Source organism: Engraulis encrasicolus, chromosome 21 (assembly GCF_034702125.1).
Source record: "Engraulis encrasicolus isolate BLACKSEA-1 chromosome 21, IST_EnEncr_1.0, whole genome shotgun sequence".
In the NCBI taxonomy this organism is placed as follows: domain Eukaryota; kingdom Metazoa; phylum Chordata; class Actinopteri; order Clupeiformes; family Engraulidae; genus Engraulis; species Engraulis encrasicolus.
In genome coordinates, this window is record NC_085877.1 from 32,578,166 (window position 1) to 32,604,630 (window position 26,465).

Below are 26,465 nucleotides of genomic sequence, written 5' to 3' on the forward strand. Positions count from 1 at the left end.
GGCTCCGGTATACTCAATGGTTCCTACTTAACAATAGTTCCCATCTCTGAGAATGTAGACCAGGCCAAATATGCTCTCAGTGACATTCTTTTCTTCATCCTAAAATACAAGCAACTTTTTTCATTTTTTTTTACCTCATTAAAGTGGGCATTAGGCCCACACTTTCTCCAACTTATCGATTTGAGACGGGGCTTTTTTTTTCATCCTGGCAAAAATCACTGGCTGCATTAATTTGAGACCCAATCTGTTTTTTGAGGAAGTAGGCCTAATGAAAATCAGGTAGCATAATATTATTAAGAGGCATTTAAAGCACTCCTGCGTGGTTGTCAAGCTTGCAGCCCTTTCATAACCTCCGCCAAGTTTTGTCTGTCTGTCTGTCTATTTACACCACACACTGGAGCACCTGGAGAGTAGCGGAGCGTATGTCAGAATGCTTTTCCTGGACTACAGTTCTGCCTTCAATACCATCCACCCAGGCAGGCTGATTGAGAAACTGACAGACCTTGGCTTCCCAACTCCCACCTGTAACTGGATTCTGATCTTCCTTATAGAGAGACCAAGTGGTGAGAATGGGGGGGGGGGGATCCCCACAAGGATGCTGCCTCAGTCCTAAGCTCTTCACGTTGCATACTCATGACCTTCTCTCAAGCCATGACAACACCATCATCATCAAATATGCTGATGACACTACCATCCTGGGGCTCATCAAAGAAGGGGACGAGTCAGGATACAGGTCTGTTGTGAACTACATCATTGACTATGGGGAGACAAACGACCTCATCCTCAACACAGACAAGACAAGGGAAATTATAGTGGAGTTGAGAAAATATCCTCCTCCTCTACAGTCTCTGCACATTAAAGGGACAGAGGTGGTGAGAGCTGAAAGTCATAAATTCCTAGGCATGCAACAAGTAACATCAAACCTGAGCTGGAGTTTGAACACCACATCCATCGTGAAAAAAAGCCCAGCAAAGGCTGTACTTTATTAGAATGCTTAGGAAGGCTGGACTGAGTCACCACCCTCTTACCCAGGCCTACAGAGGACTTGTAGAGAGTATCCTCACAACAGGCATCACTGTCTGGTATGGCAACATCACTCAGGCTGAAAGGAAGTTGCAACAAATAATCCAGACTGCGGAGAGGATTATAGGCACAGCACTTCCCTCCATGGACTCTATCTATGTACAGCGCAGCCAGAGGAGAGCAGAGAGAATCGTTAAAGACCCACTCCATCCAGCTAACTCTCTGCTCAAACACAAGAACTGCACATACAAACTGAGACACAGTAGGGCGGACAGCATTCCTACAAAAAAGCAAGGTTTTTTTAACAGTTTCTTCCCAGCAACAATGAAGCTGATGGCAAAAAGAACATTTGATCCACTTTTTTATTATTATTATTCTTTTGATCTCTTTAATTTTTATCACTTTTTAATGTATTTTGTCATTTTCCTATTTTTCTATTTAATTCTATGTATCTATTGACTCAGAGGGCCTGCAAAAGAGTTCCTATGTGCTTGGACTACTAATGTATGCACAAATGGCAAATAAAGTACTTTGAACTTTGAACTTTATTTGTTTGTCTGTCAGCAGGATAACTCAAAATGTCTTGCACGGATTTGGATGATATTTTGAGGAGTTGCTGGAAATGACAAAAGAAACAAGTGATTTCATTTTGGTGATGATACGGTTCACAATCCAGATCCAGAAATGTATAAAAAGATTCTTCACCATTGCGGGACATTTTTGACAATTTTGACATCCCAGTTTCTCCACAAAACAAGATTTGAAAGAATTGGGAAAAAAGGGTGTAGCATATTAAAATGTTCTATCAATCAGCTTCCTTGGCAGAGGTCTGCACTCTCTGAGTGCATTTCTAGTTTTCTGTTGGCCTAGCCTATTCCTAATTCTCTGAACTCATAAAAGAAAGACAAGTTTTAGTTAAACAGAAACTGGGGTGGTGAAATGGCAAGCATGTAATATCCCGATTTTTTATAGGCCTAGGCCTACATAAAATCTTGGTATCGATTTTATGACGATCTTCCATCAGAAAAAAAGCAGGCATTTTAGGGCTACAATCCATTCTGAACAGAATTTAATGAATACTTGCCATTTTGCATGTACAAACATTGTTCACAGTCACCATAACACTCTGAAAAGTGCACCATTGGAATGTAGTACAATTTGTTAAAAAAAATTAATAAATAAAAAACACCACCAACAACAAAAGTGCGACTACTACACCAAGTAAGTAAACTCACTCTGATAAAGCGACCGGTGCTATATTTCTCGACTTTGGCAAATCTTCGACAATTTTCAACTCGATTTCACGATTCACGAATTAATATTGTTATATCGCGCACATCCCTAACAGAAAGATATGGCTTAGACCTATACTCATATTGAGGAGAGGAAGACGTATGTACTTAACCTCAACTGTAGAAATAAACAAAACTAGGTTACCGGTAAGAAAAAACAGTGATTCAAACCCAATTCCTGTCAGAATTTGGTTTGAGTCACAGAATACATAACCCTCTGTGGCCTAATAGGCCAGCTGCACACCTCCCCTCTCTGTTTTGGCTCTCCTGTAAATCAGTTGTGCCCAAACTTTTTTTCCAGCTTTTTGTACAAGAAATTTCCGCGATCCCCCTAGGTGTCCCGACCCACAGTTTGGGACCCACTGCTGTAAATGACTAACAACAAAAATCGAATATCTCCAAGTTTGGTCAGTTGCATTGGGTAAACAATGACGCTGCCTGAGTTAGTCACCCTCAGGCCATGAAATATAGGAGAAGAGGAGACTGCAGATCAGTATCCCACAGAAAAACACAGAAGGAAGACAAGATGGAGCTCCATAGTGGCCTCTGCTTGTGTCTGGTGTTAGCAACAGCTTGGGTAAGCCATCCCTCCATCACTCAAAACGCCTCACTGAAACAGTTGGGTTTCTGATGAATCCTAAAATGACCATCTTATCATTGGAGATCAACTGTTTGTTTACAGACTTCTAAGCTTGAATTGCTGTGCTGTCAGGAGGACGGTAACAGAGGTTATCTTGGGTAGGTTAGGTTAGGTTTACGTAATTAAGTTTCATCAATTAATGTGAAATTTGTCCAGATTGGCAGCTCTTTCACCACGTATTAGTGTGTGACATATGGAGTATTAGTTTCATTCATACACTGTATGTATTATATATCTGAAAAGTTATCTCATGCATTGCACAGTGCACTATCATGGGCACTATCATCACCCAATTTGTTTCTCATGGTGGGTCAAAAGTGAATATAGGCTACTGTAATAGGTGGGCCATGGGCCAGAAGCAATTGTATTATGTAATGCATCTTATATCTAATGGAAATGTGCTGTATTTACTTCCATGGTATCAAAGTGTGACCTGATGATTAACTATAGGCTAGTCAATACTATGACGACTCGAGATAGAAATACCCCACCTGTCAGCTCAAACAGGATCAGTTTAAGAAAGATGGAGGACGGTCAAAAGAAAGCATTATGACTCTTCTCTTCTCTTCTCTTCTCTTCTCTTCTCTTCTCTTCTCTTCTCTTCTCTTCTCTTCTCTTCCTCCAGACCAGTGTCACGGCACAGATGTTGGACCCCAGAGGAAACCGTCCGGTCGAGCAGGGCATGAAGTCTGACAAATGCGCCCCAGAGAGGGAATATGGCGCATGCATAGATGATGACTGGGTAGGAGTTAAATCTGTGGATTCTATTCCACAAACTAAGACACTCTTGTTTACAGGGTGTCCTGAAAAAATATATACACACTTCTAAATCATTGTACAGGTGCTGATTAACAGGACGTGTAAACACGATCAAAATATATAAAAGGATTAGTGCTGGGACTCGATTAATTTATAGGGTTTGAAATTAATTAATCACATTTTAATCATACTGTATATCTGACTTGAGAACAATGAAAAGTTTTTTTTTCACATAGATTTTGAATAAGGACAATACATAAGCTTAATCAACAAAATATTGTTCATTTTTAAAGAAGAGAGAAATCTTCTCAATTTCCGGACACGATCAGGCGTAATACTGCCCTCCACTGGTCTAATCCAGAACTATGTAATTATTATATTATAGCCCGATTAAAATGAGCAATTAATCGTGTTAAGTTCCTGCCCTAAAAAGGATATACCAATGTTTTAAACATATTGTGTCCAATGCCTCAATCATTCTGTAATTTCATATTGCGCCCCACTCTGCCAGTGGAACGTTTTGCTTTTTGTTGAAAAAAATACTTTACTACTGTAGTACTACAACATTGCACAGAGTCCACAGAGTCCAGTTACATAGGCAATACGTTCCCAAACTTTTCCCCCTGCGCACCCCCTTGTACATTTCAATGTGGTCCGCGCACCCCTAAGCAAATATTTTGGTGTGCTGATGGACACGCAAGTATGATTCACTGCACATTCACAGCACATTATGCACAGTTGTTCTCGGGAATCCTCTTTTCCAGTAGTCTAGTTGTTAAACTACACTTCAGATGGACATTTCCAGCATACAATTCACCATACAATCAAAACTTACTTACCTGTAATGTTCATTAATGCTGGATGAAAACTTACAATATCCGCCATTGCTTTATTTAGCTCGCGTACCCCCTTATGGCAGGCCGCGCACCTCCAGGGGTGCACGCACCCCAGTTTGGGAAACCCTGGACTAGACTATTAGCATTCTGATAACAACACACTTATAAGAGGGACCATGTCGTAATGCAGTGCTATTTCACAGAACCTAATTCTTCAAGTGAAAGTGTAAACTGAGTGCAATACAGGTATAATGTCTAGGTCAAAACACATTTATTGTCAATTTCTTCACATGTAGAGGTCATACAAAGGGAATTGAATTTACGCTTTTCACCATGTCATCTAATATAGTGATTACTACTCTTTGTCTGTCTTGATCCCTGGGCCCAGAGTACATGACTTTATATGTACTATGATACTATATTATGTCTATGTTATGTCATATCATAGTTATTGCACTTTTTTCAAGTAACATTAACGGCCTGGATAAGTGACAACCTCCTTTATTAAATACTTTTGTGTTTTGCTTTTTGTTCTGTTGTTGGTATTTCTCTGACCCAGGGCCCCAAGTGCCCGTCTGGCTGCCGTGTGCAGGGCCTGCTGGACAAGACAGACCACGAGCTGTTGACCAAGATCGACAAGATCCGCCGACTGCTGGACGACTACAACCAGAAGTACCGCAGCACCGACTCGTCCTCCAAGCAGGCCTATGACCACCTCCGCCAAAAGCTCACTACCTCCTCAGGTATGGTGACCTAATAGGCAGCCGTGGCCTGGTGGGCAGCTGTGACCTAGTGGTTAAGGAGATGGGCTTTAGAACAGAGGGTTGCAGGTTTACACTTACACACACACGCACACGCACACGCACGCACGCACGCATGCACGCGCACACACACACACTCACTGTGTAATTGTGCATCTAGTTTTCAGATGGACCTTCATAAATTTCATTTCTGTCTCTCCCTCATATCCCTGGCAGAATCTCTGGCATGCGCAAGCACACACACGCACGCACGTGGGCGCACACACACCGAACACATGCACAGGGTTGTTATGAAGGTGTGGTCTTTGAAGAGAAGCCTTCGTGTTTTTTTTTTGTTTTCTCTCTTTTCTGGTTCTCTGTTTTTCTTTCTTTCTATCTATCTATCTATCTATCTATCTATCTATCTATCTATCTATCTATCTATCTATCTATCTATCTATCTATCTATCTATCTATCTATCTATCTATCTATCTGACACTAATGATTCCCCTATCTCTCCTCAAGGCAATGATAACAAGTACATGACCCTGACAGAGAGTCTGAGAAGGAGGATTCTGGACATCAAGATCAAGATCGACGGCCAGCTCAAGCTCCTGGAGGCCATGAAGGCCCGCGTGAGAGACCAGGTCATAGAGATGCAGAGACTTGAGGTAATCGTGATTGCTACATTTGTAATGTCTTTTTCTTTTCAAGTTTTTTGGTTAGGTTTCTCATTTGGATAGGTGGCTCATCTGGGCAGTCATTCAATGTGTGCATTGAGTAGGCTTTATTCACTTCCACTTATTCACGGTGCACCGTGTAATATTTTTAGCTGTTCATTTCCAGAATCCATGCTGCCCATTCACAAATGTCAAATTCTAAGTATTCAATGTAACTGAGAAAAGTGCACTTTTCATAGATGAAAAGGGGGATCTGGTCTGCCATTTTGAATTTCCAGAAATTGACATTTTTAGCTGCAAGACTTACTGTGCTTTGGTCATGCTAGTAAATATTGGTTTATTATTCGAAAAATATTCATGAAAAGATCAAATTTGGCAATAGGCAGCACAGTTTCAATGAGCTGCATAGTTGCAATACCTACTCTGGCCACCCTGCACCACCATCTTACACGGTGCACCTTTAAAGGTACAGTAGAGTATGTAGAATTGTGGCACCGAGTACTCAACACTGCCTCACATTCCCTGTTTTTGTCAGCTACTGTAAGTGTATTGTAATCTTCTGTAATGTGCCTCCCCTACCCTACAGGTGGACATTGACATCAAGCTGCGCTCCTGCAAGGGCTCGTGTGCGGAATACGCCGAGTTCTCGGTGGACCGGGACAGTTACGTGGCGCTGGACAAGCAGATGGACACACTGGAAGCCCATCGGCAGAACAGCGTGGAGACGGTGGGAGCCCTGCGCGTTTTGAAGTCAGTGGAGGTGGTCTCCCCCAGCTTAAAGTCCGGAGGCGAGCAGCAGCAGTACTTCGAAGGCGTCGGGCAGAGCCAGCTCACCCTGTACGACGAGGGAGGCAGCGCCGTTGCGCCCGCCACTGTCGGAAAAGGCCCAGGTACAGTACTATGTAGTAGTTGGGATGTCAAACAGACCAATGTAGTATGAAACTTACACCTTCAGAAAGTTCCCAGTTACAATAGTAGTAGTAGTAGTAGTAAGGATCAGACCATCTCACCGACCCATACAAACAACAGCAGCAAAATATACTGTATAACCTGTACCGCAGGAAGAACCTAGATACAGGTATTAGTTGGGATCTCACCCACCCATACAGTAGTATGAATTTCATGAATACTGGAAAAAATATGTGAAATTTACACCGTCAGAAAGTACCCATGTCCAATACCTAGTAGTAGTAGGTACGTAACCCATGCAAAGAAATGTATATCAAAGTCCTGTTTGTCATTGCTGCAAAAAAACGCACAACGAAACTGTGTTTATGTCTGACCGTTGCAAGCAGGAAACAGCCCAATTGGCGCCTCAAGGGAGCAATGTGTAGGGATCATGATACCGAGTTGTGGTACCTTAGTTATGGAGGAGGGAGAGGTGGTTGTACTATAACTACCATGGTTGTACCATGCCACAACTATGACATTACGAAGAGCCTTAAGTAACAGATTAAAACTTGGTCATTACAATTTTGGTGACAGTGAGGTTATAAAATAGGCTCTGTGCAAAGATGTTAAACAATGGGTGTTGTTAAGACATTGTTTGTATTAATTAATCAACATGATCTCCAAAAATTCCGTGCTCCTGGACACGGATGTTAAGGGCACACAATCCGTGTCCAGGAGCACGGATTTTGCCAAAATTCTGTGCTCCTGGACACGGAATTGTTTTCCGTGCTCCTGGACACGGAATTATTTTCCGTGATGGACACAGAGAAGTGCTCTCTCTATAGGCTACTCCCATAGCTCTATGTTTCCACAGTCTTGTGTTTTCTCAGGATTTTTCTAATTTCAAATATTTTTTCTCAACAAAAAAAAACATTTCCTGGGCACAGCTAGTTTTCTTTCAATCATTATATGAATTTGATAACCTAGCAACCAACTGGAAAAGGTATTTCTCAAAAAATATGACAGATTAAGTTTAGGGAATGTTTTGGTCAGGGCACAACTTAAATTGCTGTAGCATTATTTTGTTTAGGATTAGCATTTGGTATGTATTTTCTAATGATAGAGTTACACAATGCTGTGGTAATAGCCTATAGAAAGCACTTCCGTGTGCCCATCACGGAAAACAATTCCGTGTCCAGGAGCACAGAATTTTGGCAAAATCCGTGCTCCTGGACACGGATTTCGTGTCTTTAACATCCGTGTCCAGGAGCACAGAATTTTTGGAGATCAGGCTGTAATTAATATAACAAACATGTTGACACCTTTTGAAAACTAGGCCTATTTCAGTTTGGTTAGGTCAATCAATGTTTTCTGAATATAGTCAACTTTTTTTCAAAAAAGTATTGAAATAATAGCCGTCAAGCGTGAGGTTAAATTTCCATATCGTGACACCCCTTTACAGGTACCTCCCCCTCTTCCGACAAGTCCCTGACATCCCTGAGCGGCGGCGGCGGCGGTGGCGGTGGGGGAATCGGCGGATTTGAAGGAGGATTCGAGGAGTTCGGCATCGGGTCGCCCTCTTTCTCCAGCTTTGATTCCAGCAAGACCATGAGCTCTTCGTCCTTCTCCAGCTCTGGCACCAAGACCATGAGTTCCACCAAGAGCCTGCTCAGCTCCAGCGGCACCAAGTCCGGGGCCTTTGGGTCCGACTTCGGGGCGTTCGGGAGAGGGGACGTGGATGACGCTCTGCCAGACATCTTCGCCCGCAGTGGCAGGCCTGGGACACAGTCCGAGGGAAAGATGGAGAAGATCCCCACTGAAGTAGAGTAACAAGCCTGCTGCTGGCCAGAGGTGGACATCCTGGGTTCAGAAAGTTTTTAAAAAAAAGTCCTGCTGCCATATGTGGTTTGTTGCAGCCTAAATGACTCGTACAGCTTGACGAGGTAGTCAGTTACAATGTTTATGAAGTTCAAGTGCATTTATATTTTTATTCTCGTAAGCAATCTTATTCTCTACTTACATTTAAGATCTAATGAGGTAGCACAAAGAATTCAGAAAGGTTAACTCCTGTTACATAAGTCCTGGTACATGTTTTTTTTTTAATCACATTCCACCTGCTGATCCGGTGTGAATGAGCTAATAAAAGTGAAAGCACAGACTAAAGGAAGACATGGCAAGCCTTTGACTCTCTCCGTCCAGTTTGTTCGCCTCTGGTTGCAGGCTTGTTAAGACAATCCATAAAGAACAACTTCATCTACACATTATCCAGAGACAAAGCGACATTCTCCCTTTCTCCTTTTGTATGGACTAAATGAAGCGGAAAAAACACACACACAACAGTCATTTGAATGTTTGTTTCCCTTTAAAGGAAATGTAATATGTTGCATTTCACTCAGTAATCAAAACTCTGGAATGATAAAACATGTAAAACAGCCACTGGAGAAAGAAAGCTAAGTAGTTAATGAAACATTGCTCATGACAAGAGAAATGTTCCTGTAAGTGAAAATCATACACAAGTGTGCATTTGACCAATAAAGATGACGTTGTTCTCCTTAAGTCTGGTATCTATATGTTCTTTTGGTTGTATTTCATGTTCCGGGAAAGACCCCCATGAAGCTAAATGTCAAATAAATGTGAGCAGTTTACCTTAATATGCGTCTGAACATCCCATCCTTCGTTAGAACTTGTGTAACGTGTATTGCTTAACGACAGTAATGGCACATCAGTGCATATGGAATGAACTTAGAGATAGTTTATCGTGGACACGGTGCATTTGAACCTAAACCTAAACTAGAAATGCACTCAGAGAGTGCAGACAAAATTCGCCCTATCCCGCAATGGTGAAGATTTCTTTTTTTAAAATTCTGGGTCCGGATTGTGATAAGGATCACCACCATAATCACTTGCCTCGATTTCAAGATACACAAATTAATATTGTCATATCACACACCACTGACAGAAAGAAAGATATTACTTAGAATTGTACAAATAAACAAACTACAAACGCCAACTCCATTGAAGTTGGGACACTGGTGTTACGGAGTGATAGTGGGTTAGTTGCATGTAGACTAGACAGCACACTACCACATCCATACCACATGGGGTCACTGACTACCTTTTGAGGCTCTGTGCCTTTAATAATGTTGAAGCCATAGAGGTAGAAAATAACAGAGAGGACACAGCAATTTGCGACAGCACTTGGAAATGGCAGCTGGAGCTTCCTAACTTCCGTAGGTAGTGTAGGTACCTTCGGGCAATGCAAGTCAATGGAGAACACGCCCACCCCTGTCAAAAAATTGACTAAAACTGTGTGAATATGAAGTAACACATTAATCAAACACCAGATTTGAAATGGCAGGCTAAATATCTACTAAAATCATACGAGTCGATAAAATACATCTAAAAATCAAATAATATCTTTTATGAACATAGTTAGCAACACACTTCAACTATTGTCCTTGTATAGTGTGTTGGTGGACATTTTCACATGATTAAGCCATTTTTGACAGAGGTGAGCCTCGTTCTCCGTTAATTTCCAGTTCTCTGATCTACCTACAGATAATGGCCGCTACAGATTGCCGTAAAAAGGGGGGCGGGGTCCTCTGTAGTGTTATTTTCTACCTCTATGGTTGAAGCCATCTTGAATGGGAAGTTGGAGAAGACCTGAGAGGTTGCAGAGAATCTCTAACAGGGAGAAGGTTCAGTCTCATTGGTTCCCATTGTAGCCAGTTAGCTTTGCATGCATACTGCTGTAACTATGGAGTGTCCACTAGTTGGCGAGCGTAGTTCAGTCCTTCATGTGGGAAAATGTATGGAATGGAAAGGGGAACCCATATGCTAAATACATTGCTACTGCGATTTCCAGTCACAAATATTATCAACAAAACATTCCTGGTAAGCACTATGACTGTTGTTTAACAATAGGCTGTATAGACAAATGGTTCAGGTGTGTAGTTTTACAGCAGGTTAGAAGATTTCAACCTGTACTCGTTAGCATCGCGCTAATGTTTATGGGTTTGGCTCCATAAAAATTGAGCTTTGTGACCCAGTATATAATAATCTAGTGGCGCAAAATAATCGAAACGCTACTCAAATGGGGTCTTATTATTTCTAGCTTCGAACTTAATATTAATATTTCAGGACAAAAAATTATAAAAAATCACAAAAATTATAATGGTAGAAAACTCCATTGACACCCATTCATTTTGCACTGGCCCGTGGTTAGGGTTAGCCAGTTGTGGCTAGTAGCTAGTTCCGTGAGTGAACAGCCCCTGGAGGTTGGCTGCTGAACAGGTGAGCAGCAGGCATCTACTCGCACGCTGGAGCTGGTTTGGCCAGCGTTGGAGCTATCCTGCCCATGCTCAGAGAACTCCAAGAGATATGGACCCAGACCATGCTGGGACATTTGTAGATACCATGGACCTTTGTGTTTGATGGAATAGAGTGGGGTTTCCCTCACAATGATGAACCCTAGAGGAGAGCCGGCTGGAGAAAGGTTCTGGAGACTGAGCTTGCGTTTGCCTCAGGTCTCAGCAGGTATTGGTAGCCCTTACTCAGCATTCATGCACATAGTATTGTACATACTGACTCATGTAATGCACACATAGTGGTAGGAGAGTTAACAGGGATAGAGTTAACTTTATACATGTATAAAGTGGGGACTATCGTAACACTGGGTAAATTGTGAATAATTATTTACTATTTATTTTAATAATACTGTCATTTAAAAAAAAATCTTACATTACATGGAGAAGAGTTAAAGAAACAACTGTCAAAACTGACAAAATTATTGTTTTGGGGGATATTTATGAATATGAAAAAGCATGTCTCAAAAGAGTTGGGACAGAGGCAATAAAATGAAGCGAATGTTGAAGACCAAAAACAAAACAAAAGACGTTAATTACATTAACTGATGAGATCAATTTAATATAAAAACAGTGTTAATGCCTGTCTTGGACATGATTTCAAGAGCCCAAATGGTATGTTTTCAATGTTTTCCTTACTGTAGTGCTTACAATGTGACCGGTCTTGGCCACAAGATGGACATTTTATCACCTGGTTGTCCTTAGTAGAAAATGCAATTTGGTCTTATTAAGCGGCAATAATTGAAAGCCTCCCTTCCAAATATAATGCCTGAATGTCTTCTTATGCTGTTTAAATACCACATATTATTCAGCACCATCTTTAAATCTACAGATGAGTGAGAAGAGCTTGCACTACTAGAAGTGCAAGACTCTAATATGTTAAAAAAAAAAAAAAAAAATGTTTCCCATGTGCTCTGAGTCTATTTCAAGTGAGCTCGGGTCCATAGAAGAATGTTAAACCTCTGCATCATTGTTCACATGAAGAAATCTTAGTGAAGTTTTCACTGGCTTTAATTGTTGGAGGGCCAGAGTAAGACACACAATACATGTTTCATGATCTCATGATTTTAGATGATGATTTTAATGACTGAAATAGGTCTTATATACACACAATTTAATAATTCAATGGAAAATTAAAAACTTGTAATGTATAAACTGTGGTAATTATTCCCTTTGCATCTTTAATTCTGAGTGACTCAGCCTCCCTGTGATGGTTTTATACCAGGACATGCATGTTGTCAGTCCCTATAATTCATTAAGCGGTCTTGCAGAGCAAGGCCCAATTCTAGTAATCCCTAAGTACAGTTTATTAAGCGGGCTTGCAGAGCACGGCCCGATTCTAGAAATCCCTAAGTACAGTTTATTATTATTAAGCGGGCTTGCAGAGCAATAGAGATAGAGACACCGTTCAAACACTAAAACGACCGGCTCGGCTTGGAGATCATTCTACTGATATAGCGTGTCCGTGTCTCTTGTCGTTTTACCGTTTTTGGCGATTTTGTGCAAGTTTGGGTCCCCATTGAAAACAATGTTAGAACCTTCATGAACCAAGGTTCCGCCACTCTAGAGATTAGAGTGTAGGAGGCTTTTTCTGTCATAAAACATCAACACTTTCACCTAGAAGTTTAGTTGACGCGTTTTTAGTGAGCTCTATGGGATGTCTCCAAATTGTCAAAGTTTTATCTCCCAACTCCCATTACTTTTTAAATGGCAGGTGTGTAAAATCGACAGGGCTTTTGCACTGGTTTTCAGATTGAGTCTTGAAGTGCCTTTTTCAAGAGGTCAGCGCATGTTCCACAAGAGGTCCATTTGTGACTGAACCGTTTAACCTATAAACTTCATTCAAGGACTGTTAGAAAGATCACACGTATGACTCCAATCTGTGACCAGGACATGTGCCAATTCTTTTTAGTTTTTTAACAACAGCTTTCTAAAACCTAGAAACAGTTTTGATTTGGCCCTCTGTCTTAGAGCACCATACTAACTGCCATACAGTCAATCAGAACAGGTGCAGCCAATATAGGTTTCCATCTCAACTGTCACTTTCTCTCAACATTCTATTTTTAACGAGCACCTGCAACTACAGTTCTAGAAGTCTATTGTTCAGCTCTTCAATGCAATCTAATATTGTCTTGCTGGAATGTTTATAACAGCCAGCTGCTTGGCTCAATGGTAATGGTAATGATTTTCAAAATTATATCATATGCAGTGTTCCTCAGCCAATTTAAAATTGTATGTCATTTAGTATCAATGGCAAAGGTACTGGATTACAGATATGGAGGTTGTGAGTTCGAATCCTACTCGGACCCATGTTGATCTTCAAAGTTATATCATATGCAGTTTTCCTTAGCCAACTTCAAATCCCATGTATGTCATTTAGTATCAATGGCAAAGGTGCTGGATTAGAGATATGGAGGTTGTGAGTTCGAATCCCACTCGGACCCATGTTGATTTTCAAAATCATATCATATGCAGTGTTCCTTAGCCAATTTAAAATACCATGTCATTTAGTATATCCCCAAAACGTGGAGCTACAACACTTTCAAGACGGCTGAATCCAAGATGGCTGAATTATTTGGCCCATTACTTCTGACTGGGTGGATGGATTTTTTCCAACATTTCTTTTAGCTTTGTTTTTCTCAATAGTACTTTGTTTTTAATTTAGGGATAGAGATAGGCCTATCAAAAATAAAACTGCTCATCTCTGCCCCAAAAGGCAAGCCCGCTTCCAGCATTTTCTGTGAGAATGCAATCTAGTTTTGAATTGCATTTCTCTGGTGCTGTCCCAACTTATTTGAGACATGTTACTGCTATCAGATTGGAAATGACCACATATGTCCCCACAAACAATATATTTCCCAGTTTTAACAGTTAATATGTTGTCTTTACACTGTTGTCCATTTAACGAATTGATTGAATTTTTGAAAATTTGATTTTAATTTGATTTTATTCACAGTGTACCAAATGTCCCAACTCATCTTAGTTGGGGTTTGTAGGTTAAGCAAAACAGTAATTCCAACCCAATCCCTATCATAATTTGGTTTGAGTCATTGAACACATAACCCTGTGTGTGTGTGTGTGTGTGTGTGTGTGTGTGTGTGTGTGTGTGTGTGTGTGTGTGTGTGTGTGTGTGTGTGTGTGTGTGTGTGTGTGTGTGTGTGTGTGTGTGTGTGTGTGCGCACGCCTCGACATTGATCGACCTGCATGATCAGTTCAGATATTGTCACACACACACACACACACACACACACACACACACACACACACACACACACACACACACACACACACACACACACACACACATGCACACACACGCACACACACGCACACACTTTGCTTTCAGAGTGCCTCCCCTCCCCTCTCTGTTCTGGCTGTCCTGTAAATTAGTTGTTCCCAAACTTTTTCTTCTGCTTTTTGTACCTTGGCATATTTCTGTGACCCCCCTAGGGGTCCCCGTCCCCGCTTTGGGAACCAATTCTGTAAATGAATAACAGCAAAAACACCAAAACCGGAGAAAAAAATCGGATATCTCCAAGTTTGGTCAGTTGCATTAGGTAAGCAATGACGCTACCTGAGTTAGTCACCCTCAGGCCATGAAATATAGGAGAGGTGGAGGCTGCAGATCAGTATCCCACAGAACAACACAGAAGGAAGACAAGATGAAGCTCCATAGTGTCCTCTGCTTGTGTCTGGTCTTGGCAACAGCTTGGGTAAGCCATCCCTCCATCACTCAAATGCCTCACTGAAACAGTTGGGTTTCTGATGATCGAATACTCTAAAGTAGTCGTCTAGTCATTGTAGATCCACAGTTTGTTATGCTGTGAATGAACTTCTGGAATCCCAAAATGGCAAGACTCTTCATCACGCTTTTCACAAATTCAGTTTTTAAGGCTTAATATAGCCAAAAATAATCAAGGCATGCTATTTGTAAGTACATCATCTGGTAGACAGGGTCATATTTAGGGGCCATGTTGATTTTAGGCCTGTATCTTCCTTCAAACTAAAACCAGAGGTGTCAAAATCTGCTTGTAAATGTTGTATGCAATTCACAGGCTTGAAAGGTGGGCATGGCACCCCAACTTTGGAGGGCTTCATCTCCGCAACCGTTAGATGTAGGGTGCTAATACTTGGTATTCTTTCAATTGACATCAAAAGGTACCTGTATGTGAGATATCGGGTAAATCGGAGAGGGTCACGTGGGGAAGGCGTGTGAATTGACATGGAATGACCCTATTGCAGTTGTATATCCAAAACGTTCTCTCAGGCATGGCACAGTGCACTATCAAATGAATGTTTTGTATTCTCATTATGACTCTTCTCTTCACTTTTCTTTTCTTCTCTTCACTTCTCTTCTCTTCTCTTCTCTTCTCTTCTCTTCTCTTCTCTTCTCTTCTCTTCTCTTCTCTTCTCTTCTCTTCTCTTCTCTTCTCTTCTCTTCTCTTACACACTTGCTTCTCTTCTCTTCTCTTCTCTTCTCTTCTCTTCTCTTCTCTTCTCTTCTCTTCTCTTCTCTTCTCTTCTCTTCTCTTCTCTTCTCTTACACACTTGCTTCTCTTCTCTTCTCTTCTCTTCTCTTCTCTTCTCTTCTCTTCTCTTCTCTTCTCTTCTCTTCTCTTCTCTTCTCTTACACACTTGCTTGTCTTCTCTTCTCTTCTCTTCTCTTCTCTTCTCTTCTCTTCTCTTCTCTTCTCTTCTCTTCTCTTCTCTTCTCTTCTCTTCTCTTCTCTTCTCTTCTCTTCTCTTCTCTTCTCTTCCTCCAGACCAGTGTCACAGCACAGATGTTGGACCCCAGAGGAAACCGTCCGGTCGAGCAGGGCATGAAGTCTGACAAATGCGCCCCAGAGAAGGAATATGGCGCATGCATAGATGATGACTGGGTAGGAGTTACATCTGTGGATTCTATTCCACATGCTTAGACAGACACACTTGTTTTCCAGGGTGTCCTGAAAAAATATATACACACTATATATACAACTTTGTGTAATTATCAAAGTGTAGGAGTATTTACAGATATAAATGTAATGTTTTGTCACCACTTATTTTCAAAATGATGGCCAAAGTCTATGCTATGAGTGTCTCCTGCTACACTCACTGAGAGTGAATGCAACTATTGAAAGTTAATGCAAAAAAAATCCAATAGAGTTGTGTGTGGTTTGCGTTGTCAGCTGTGTCTGGATGAAAATGTCAAGTGAGTGACAAAGCGAATAATTTGCTGTAAATTTTAATGAATTTTACCAAACACTTAAGAATGATTTAAAGTGTGTATACTGTATGCACATACTAACACCTGGATATTTGGATGGATATATTTTTCAATAAATGCACCCATTTCGGCTTTTTGTTTGCACATATGAACGGATTTATAGATCCCTAAAACGGTTTGTAAAACTCACAATGCTGATCCACATGATGTGTAAATCCGATCAATATGTGTAAAAGGATTTAATTATTATTATTATTTTTTAATGTGTATAATGCCTATATCATTCTGTAATTTCATATTGCACACCACTCTGCAGTGGAACGCTTTCATTTTGTTGAAAAAACACTTTACTACCGTAGTAGTACAACATTACACAGAGTCCTTAGCAATGCAGTATGACTGGGCCATTAGCATTCTGATAACAATACACGTATGACAGGGGCCTCTGGGGCCATGTCTTAAAATGCAGGGCTATTTCACAACCTAATTGAAACCATTAACATCAACAATGAGACAGTGGAGAGGGTGAGAGACTTTAAATTCCTTGGCGTTACCATCTCAGAAGACCTCACCTGGGACAGTCACACACAGCGCATTGTAAAAAAAAGCCAGCAACGTCTGTACCACTTCAGACGATTGAGAAAGTTTGGGATGAGACCCAAGATCCTGAGGTCGTTTTACAGAGGCACCATTGAGAGCATTCTGACGGGGACCATTATTGTTTGGTATGGGAACTGCTCTCAAGCCAACAGGAGAGCTCTTCAGAGGGTTGTGCGTACAGCTCAGAACATATGTGGCTGTGACTTACCCTCCATACTGGAGCTATTTGAGGGAAGAAGCATCAGGAAGGCTAAAAAAATCTTGGCTGATCCTAGTCACCCCAACCATGAACTGTTTACTATGTTACCATCTGGGAAACGGTACAGAAGCCTGAAATCTCATACTACCAGACTCCAAAGTAGTTTCTTCCACCAAGCAGTTAGATTACTGAATTCATGCTGAAGACAACAAGGCACTTTCTTTGCACTTTTTTCCATCCCCCCCTCTCTTTTTTATTTTTATTTTTTAATCTTTTCGAGGACACAAAAACACAACAATTTTAACTCTTTATAGGCTTCAAACCTATAATAAGACATAATAAACTAATCCTGAATCTTGAATCTTGAATCTTGAATCTAATTCCTCAAGTGAAAGTGTAAACCAAGTGCAACGCAATGTCAACGTCAAAACCAGCTTTATTGTCAATTTCTTCACATGCATAGCTCATACAAAGGAAATTGAAATTATGTTTAGCTTTATGTCATCTAAATGTAATGATTACTTTTATTTTTGTCTTTCTCGAGCAAAGTGCCCAGAGTACATGACTTGTCATATCTCATCCTCCGAAGCACATACAAACATGAAATAAGTTGCATTTACATTCTAGAACCTTCATTTTACACTAGTACTGTAACTGTTCATTCAACTCTAACATACCCACATTTTTAATAAAACAGTTGAAATCTCAAGAACTTGATTGCAGCGTATGTCGCTCCAGGACACAAAGGGTTAATATGTCAAAGATGCTATGTTATGTCTGTGTTATTTTAAAATTATGTCTAGATATTGCACTTTTTTCAAGTACCAATGACAATCTCCTTTATTAAATACTTTTGTGTTTTGCTTTTTGTTCTGTTGTTGCTATTTCTCTGACCCAGGGCCCCAAGTGCCCGTCTGGCTGCCGTGTGCAGGGCCTGCTGGACAAGACAGACCACGAGCTGTTGACCAAGATCGACAAGATCCGCCGACTGCTGGACGACTACAACCAGAAGTACCGCAGCACCGACTCGTCCTCCAAGCAGGCCTACGACCACCTCCGCCAAAAGCTCACTACCTCCTCAGGTATTGGCAGCCGTGACCTAATGGGCAGTTGGGGTAGTGGTTAAGGAGATGGGCTTTAGAACAGAGGGTTGCAGGTTTGTATCCTTAAGGAAGAAAAATCCGCACTCACAAACTGCGTCTCATTATTTATTTATATTACCACCATGTCCAAAAAGCAAACGCGTTTCGGCTAACAAGCCTTCATCAGTGCGTGGTACCATGAGATGAGACGCAGTTTGTGAGTGCGGATTTTTCTTCCTTAAGTTGACGCTTTTTATCTCGCACCCAAAGACTTTCGTTTTTCCAAGAAGTTGAGCGCGTCCTCTGCCAATACTTGAGGTTTGTATCCTCCCCTTTCACTCCCTACCTCACTCCATGGCTTAGGTGCTCTTGATCAAGGCACCCAACCCCACACTGTTCCAGGGACTGTAACCAACACCTTGTACTTAAAGTAACTATAAGGGCATTTTCAGACCTAGTCCCCTTTAAGTGAACCAAACTCAGTCCTCTTTAAGTGGACCAAAAAGTGAACCGACAGCAAAACGACTCAGTTCTATTTTTGTTCATACTGAGTGTATTGCAAAAAGAATTGGCTATCTTTCTGGTCATGTTAGGCTGTTATGGTGTGTGAGTCATCTTTTTGATCACACCAGGTCATCTAGAGCACTCCTTAAGCGAAACCTAGTCACAAGTGTAACTTGTCAGGACTCATAAGCTAACCATACTGAGAACTGAGAGCACAATATGAACAAAAACAGAACTGAGTCATTTTGCTGTCGGTTTGCTTTTTGGTCCACTTAAATAGGACCGAGTTTGGTTCACTTTACATTACATTACATTGCATTACATTACATTGCATTTGGCAGACGCTTTACAACCAAAGCGACTTTCAAATGAGGACATAATCATAGCCAACATCACTAGCAAATACAAAGTGCACAGGAAATATACAGAACAATAAGTGCAGATGCAAAGAAGGGTTAGTTTTTTTCTGTTTTTTAAAGAGTACACACACACACACACACACACACACACACACACACACACACACACACACACACACACACACACACACACACACACACACACACACACACACACCAGGGCTTAACACTAACACACGCCAGGTAGCCAAATGCGGGTGAAAGTCGGCGTTGGCTAGTAGATACTGAAGATTCACTAGCCATTCTGGCGGGTCCGTCACTATTCTAAATGATGAGGCACCGCATTTTGTAGTTTTTTCCCTCGGACCGTCTTTGCTACAAACGCAATGCAATGCGATTTCGCGAGCCTACAATACCCATGAAGCACCTGTGTCACGTGTCACCTGTGTCTCACGCCCGAGAGGAATCTGATAGAGCTATTAAGCCCATACGACTTTGTTGCTGTCGACCAACGTTGACGGAACCATGTGAGCGAGAACTTGTTGTCACGATGTGGGTGTTATTAAATACAGCGCATTTGCAGTCGGCCACAAATATGAACGAGACGATGAGCTCGCACCGGTTTGCTCTACTAACACACCACGTGTGAGGAGTGGGGGGACAGGCAGTGAGGAGGAGCTGAAGTGGGGACCTGCGCAAACTTGTGTAGAGGTGTGAGACAAGACCCATATACACACGTGAGTGAGTTGTTGACCAACCAGTTCATGGGCGCGTGACCTCGGAGGCAGTCCGCCGACGAGCGTCGAAGGGGATAAGCAACTGCAGAGGTTGCAAGATCTGACTGCAGCCGCATTCATCCCGCGATAGTTTTACACCATGTGACATGTCACCTCGTCAACGCAACGTCGACGAAATTTCGAAGTTTGACAGGAAATCTAACCGTCATGCAGCATTTTCCATCCAGGGTGCATTGCTGTCTAAATGCGCATGCATGCGTTGACACATCTCGAATGCACCTAATCTTGCGAATATGAGTGGCAGCAGCGAGCTACCGGCACATCAGCGCGCGTCACTGAAAACCTTCACGTGAAAATAAAGTAGCGAAGTTCATCTCAACTGACCTATTTTGGGATCTGTCATTAGTACAATGCATAGTAGGCCTAGTAGTGGACATTAAAATGACCAAGGCGAGAGGAGAACACCTCAGTCTTGAGAAAGTCTTGAGACTAATTAGCGCAGTGATAAGACAAGGACACATGCGGCATTAATAATGTTCGGTTTAAATCATTTTCTGATTTGCCTGTATGTCTTCATACCTTAATATTCCTCCATGTTTCTTGTGCCGTTGTTCCCGACTGTCAAACAGGGCTTAAACAACGCGCAGTAGTAGCCTTCCAGACAGTACAAAATCATGTCCCATGTCCCTTCGCATGTGCCCATCTTGCTTTGCGTCCGTTTATATTTTAAACAACTCAATAGGCCTATTAAACGGAATGAAAGGAAGTCGTAGCTCCTTCTGTAGTTACCGGCCGCATATGTGTGTGCCTTCTAGTAGATAGCCTACTTTTATGAGAAAATATTCCAGAAGAGGTGTTATTCCACATCCATGACCGAGGACATGCGAAGCTTGGCAATGACTTTACTATCTAACTTACTTTGCGCATCGAAAGTGCCCTTCAGATCAAAGACAGAAATATTTTGCTCTCATGTAGCTTACATTTGTGCCCTTCCACAACACTGTGCTTGGTGTTTCTGCACGGCTATGCCATTCCTCAGATAAGTTAATCAGTTAACAACAATTCTAGTTATTATATTATATTATATTATATTATATTATATTATATTATATTATATTATATTATATTATATTATATTATATTATATTATAATATATTATATTATATTATATTATATTATATTATATTATATTATATTATATTATATTATATTATATTATATTATGTTATGTTATATTATGTTATATTATCCTACATTACATATACAGCCTATTATATAATTCATTAAAGCTGCTATGATGGTTAAGAAAATTATGGCTAGTGAAAAGGCCCAATGGCTAGTGAGTCAGGAAAACCACTAGCCAAAATGGCTGGTAAGCGAAAAAGTTAGTGTAAAGCACTGACACACACACACACACACACACACACACACACACACACACACACACACACACACACACACACACACACACACACACACACACACACACACACACACACACACACACACATCATCACACAACATCATGTCAAGAGTCTAATGGTTGATCTCTCTCTCTCTCTCTCTCTCTCTCTCTCTCTCTCTCTCTCTCTCTCTCTCTCTCTCTCTCTCTCTCTCTCTCTCTCTCTCTCTCTCTCTCTCTCTCTCTCTCTCTTTCTCTCTCTCTGTCTCTCCTCTCGTTGACACTGATGGCTGCCCTCTTTGTCCTGAAGGCGGTGAAAACAGGTATATGTCCCTGGCCGAGTCTCTGAGAAAGAGGATTGTGGACATCAAGATCAAGATCGACCGCCAGCTCGTTCGCCTGGAGGACATGAAGACCCGCGTGAGAGACCAGATCATCGAGATGCAGAGGCTTGAGGTAATTGCTATAGACACATTTGTAACGTTGTCTTCTTCTTTTTCTTGTCGTTTTGTTATTTACCTATGTATTTACTATTACTATCTCACTGCTCGGCATCTGTACTTATTGTTCCGTATATTTCCTGTACACTTGGTATCTGCCAGTAAACAATGCTCTGATTATGTCCTCGTTTGTAAGTCACTTTGGTTGAAAGTGTCTGCCATATATAATGTATTGCAATGTAGTGTCATTTTCTCATTTGGATGAGTGGCTAACTATGTTAGCTACTTTGTTGGCTGCAATGCAATTTCCCATTGGCAACTACCGAAGTTGCTAACTGCTAACAACTACGCTTTCCAGAAATTCACCCCTGGGCAGTTATTCATGGGATGAGGATTGAGTAGGTTTTATTCACTTAAAGGTATAGAGTATGTCAGCGGTGTAGTCTACTTTTTTGAAGTGGGCATGTTGTATATTCGAGCATTTTTGGAAGTGGGTATACTGTATATATTTATGCTCTTCTAAATAATGGATCAATCCATTTTAAGTGGGTATACTGAAGCCCCTAAAATTTAGAAGTGGGTATACTCCGTATACCTGCGTTCTACGTAGACTACACCACTGGAGTATGTAGGATTGTGGCCAGAAAAGCTGTTGTAATTATGGAGTTTTGCTGCCTATTCCCAAATTTTGTATTTTTCAAAAATATTTACTAATTAGTACATTATTATTAACTAGTAAAACCAAAGTGCAGGAATTTTTGCAGTTAAAACTGTCTATTACTGGAATTCGAAAATGCCGGACAAGGAGAAGATCCACCTTTTTATGAATGAAAAGTGTAATTTTCCCAGTCATAATGAATACACAGAATTTTATGATGGTGGTATGTATTCATGAAAAAGTAACATTTGTAAATGAGCAGCATGAAATCTGGAAAATAAACCAAACCTGGTCCTCAGCAACTCAGACCTGTGACTCAGCATTTTATGTGTATAAGTGAACACTCCAAAGTGTACGCAGAAGTGTACCCTTGGAAGTGAACTGTACTGTAACCACACTGACCTGGTATGATCAAAAAGAGCACTTACAAACCATAAAAGCCTAACATGAACAGAAAAATTAGGAAAGCTCTTTTTGTAATGCACTCAGAATATAAACAAAAACAGAACTATGTCCTTTTGCTGTTGATTCACTTCTTGGTCCACGTAGCCTCTTAGTGTAGATGGGGTCGCCGGCGGGCCTATTCACTATTTGGTGAAAATGCTCAACTACATCATAACAACATTGCTATGACAGTACCGAGAGCCTTAAGTAGCAGATTAAGACATAGCTATTACAATTTTGGTGACAATAAGGTTATAACATAGGCTCTGTGATAAGGGGTTAAGGAGTTCAGTTCACTGTTCACGAAGTCAGTACAGTGAAATTACTTACTCTGTCTTTAATTTCTGGTGACGAATAAAGATGTGGCACAGAGAACGCAATTCTGGCAACAAATAAATATGCACGCCAGATCCGTCAGATCCTAAACATCCCTTGTACTGTCATACTACAGGTGGACATTGATATCAAGCTGCGCTCCTGCAAGGGCTCGTGTGCGGAATACGCGGAGTTCTCGGTGGACCGGGACAGTTACGTGGCGCTGGACAAGCAGATGGACACACTGGAAGCCAATCGGCAGAACAGCGTGGAGACGGTGGGAGCCCTGCGCGTCATGAAGTCTCGTGTCTTGAAGGAGGTCGACGTGCCCTCCATCTACAAGTCTGGCTCACCTGATGGCGAGCAGAAGCAGTACTTTGAGGATGTCGGGCAGAGCCAGCTCACCCTGCATGATGAGGGCGGCAGTGCAGACGCCCCCGCCACCGTCGGAAAATACCCAGGTACAGAACTATGTAGTAGGGATTTCAAACAGACCAAAATAGTATGAAACTTAATATGAAAATACCCAGGTACAGTACAGTGACTAGTAGTAGTAGGGATCTCACCCACCCATACAAACAACAACAAAAATACATACGTAGGCCTATAAACTGCATAACTTGCACCATCGGGAAGTCGGCTACCAGACACAGGTATTAATTGGGATCTGACCCACCCATTCAGAGCTACAGTAGGGTAGGGATGTCAAAAATACCACAAAAAAAGTATACAGCCAGAAAGTACCCATGTCCAATACCTAGTAGTAGTATGGGCGAAACCCATACAAAAAATCCATATGAAACTTGCATAGTCAGAAAGTACCCAGGTAATTTAACTAGTTTTTTTGTTTTTTCATGTATTTTTTGAGGTCTTCAACTTTTTATTGAGATAGCACAGCAAAGCATGAGACAGGAGGCGAGTGGGGAGAGAGAGACGGGGAAGGGCCGGCAAATCAAACCTGGGCCTGGAATCAAACCCGGGACGACCACACAATATACGAGTGCCTTACCATTAGGCCACGGTAAAACCTAATGTACCTAGCTGCAGCAGGGACGTCACCCATGCAAAAAATAAATAATATATGATATGACACTATGACACAAATTGATTCAATGGCTGAACAAGTCTTATATGAGGAGAAGAAGCCCGCCACCATCTGAAAGTAGCCAGGTACAGTCCAGGTACAGGGTGTCAGCCATACAGAAAGAAGAAGTAATATATGATGCTTACAAAGTTCAGACACGGTACATAGAAGGATAGCTAAAAGGAAACTAATAGGAAACTAATAGGAAATTAAAAGTGTCGCACATCAAAGATTTTGTTGGACGGATATTCCTTCTGCCTGTGCTCAGGTGATGTCACTTTATTTGGTCATCCACCTGGCTGATGTGTAAAAACTAGGATTAGGAAGCTATTTCATTTAATTTGATGCGAAAAAGAAAAAAGAAATACTACATTTTTACTTTTTTAATTTTTTTTTTTTTTTTTTACAATTTTTCATTTATCCTATCTTATATATGACTCTTACAAAGGGATTCAGGTACAGTACGTAGGTATGACGTATAGGAAATGAAAAGTATACCCCACACCAAAAGTCCTGTTTCTCGGTTGATGCAAAAAGTGCACAACGAAATTGCGTTTATGCCTAACCCGTGCAAGCGGGAGACAGCCCAGTTGGCACCTCAAGGAAGCAATGCTTAGGTATAGTAACAAGTTGTGGTACCTCATGTACCGTAGGAGGGAGAGTTGGTTTTGCTATTCCTACCATGGTTGTACCCAGGGAAGCTGACAGGCAGGGACAAAGGGGTCAGTTGTCCCGGGCCCAGGCAATGTTGGGCCCCCCAACATTGGGTTTCCATTACATTGGATGAATTGGATGGGGGGCCCTTTCAGATGGCTTTGTCCCGGGCCCAGCAAAAGCTGTCAGCGGCCCTGGTTGTACCACGTCACACCTATAACATTACAGAGAGCCTTAAGTAGCAGATTAAAACTTGGTCATTACAATTTGGACACAGTAAGGTTGTAAACTCTGCGCAAAGGTGTTACACAACGGGTGTTGATAAGACATTGTTTATTTTTTATTAAATATAACAAACATGTTTACACCTTTTTGAAACTATTTCAGTTTGTTTAGGTCAATCAATGGTTTCTGAACATATTCAACCTTAAAAAAAAAAAAAAACAGCGATAATAACCGTCAACCGTGAGGTTAAATTTTCATACCGTGACACCCCCTTTACAGGTACCTCCGCCTCGTCCTCTTCATCCGACTCATCCTCCTCCTCCTCCTCTTCTTCCTCCTCTGGGCCCTCAATGACCAGCACCACCCACATGATGAAATGCACGCGCACGGTGAGAAAGGTGGTGACGCACACCAAGGATGGCCCCGTGGAGAAGTACGAGACTGTGATGACCGGTGCCGGGTGCGATGCCATGGCCGGTGGTGCTGGTGGTGGCGGCGGAGGATTCGGCGAAGGAATCGACGAAGGATTCCCCGGATTCGGCGAAGACCTCTTCAAGCAGTTCGGGTCCTCTTCGTCCTTCTCCAGCTCCGGCACCAAGACCATGAGTTCCACCAAGAGCCTGCTCAGCTCCGGTGGCACCAAGTCCGGGGCCTTTGGGTCCGACTTCGGGGCGTTTGGGAGAGGGGACGTGGACGACGCTCTGCCAGACATCTTCGCCCGCAGTGGCAGGCCTGGGACACAGTCCGAGGGAAAGATGGAGAAGATCCCCACTGAAGTAGAGTAACAAGCCTGCTGCTGGCCAGAGGTGGACATCCTGGGTTCAGAAAGTTTTTTTTTTAAATTCCTGCTGCATTATGTGGTTTGTTGGAGCCAAATGACTCCTCCAGCTTCACAAAGCTGACATCTTCAGAGTCAGGACCAACCAACCTTATTGGCCAAGTACATTATATTTTTATACTTGCAAGAAATCTGACTCTCTACTCACATTTAAGATAATGATATAGTACTTAGAGTTCAGAAAGGTTAAGTCCTGCTACATAATGTTTTTTATCACATTCCACCTGCTGATCCGGTGTGAATGAGCTAATAAAAGTGAAAGCACTTGTATTGAGAGCACAGACCAAAGGAAGATATGGCAAGCCTTTGACTCTCTCCGTCCAGTTTGTTCGCCTCTGGTTGCAGGCTTGTTAAGGCAATCCACAAAGAACAACTTCATCTACACATTATCTAGAGACAAAGCAAGAGCCTCCCTTTCCCCCTTTGTATGGACTCAATAAGGTGGAAAAATCACACACACAACAGTCATTTGAATGTTTTCGTTTTCCCTT

The 26,465-nt window shown here is 41.7% G+C and overlaps 1 protein-coding gene across 1 annotated transcript; it reads left to right on the forward strand.

Annotated features, from left to right (window-relative positions):
- Positions 1 to 2,795: 2,795 nt before the first annotated feature.
- fga (fibrinogen alpha chain) lies at positions 2,796 to 26,465 on the forward strand. Its single transcript, XM_063186869.1, has 12 exons — positions 2,796 to 2,892; positions 3,581 to 3,697; positions 5,110 to 5,293; positions 5,817 to 5,962; positions 6,558 to 6,861; positions 8,325 to 8,688; positions 14,810 to 14,939; positions 15,990 to 16,106; positions 18,130 to 18,313; positions 21,627 to 21,772; positions 23,310 to 23,634; positions 25,416 to 26,465. The coding sequence occupies exons 1-12, from the start codon at positions 2,842 to 2,844 to the stop codon at positions 25,919 to 25,921; spliced, it is 2,574 nt and encodes an 857-aa protein (XP_063042939.1). The 5' UTR covers positions 2,796 to 2,841; the 3' UTR covers positions 25,922 to 26,465.

Bases quoted from the DNA above. Each gene is read 5' to 3' on its own strand.
- fga (XM_063186869.1), top strand. From the start codon at position 2,842: ATGGAGCTCCATAGTGGCCTCTGCTTGTGTCTGGTGTTAGCAACAGCT. The intron at 2,893-3,580 runs GTAAGCCATCCC...CTCTTCCTCCAG, and splicing joins TGGTGTTAGCAACAGCTTGG to ACCAGTGTCACGGCACAGAT. The intron at 5,963-6,557 runs GTAATCGTGATT...CCTACCCTACAG, and splicing joins TAGAGATGCAGAGACTTGAG to GTGGACATTGACATCAAGCT.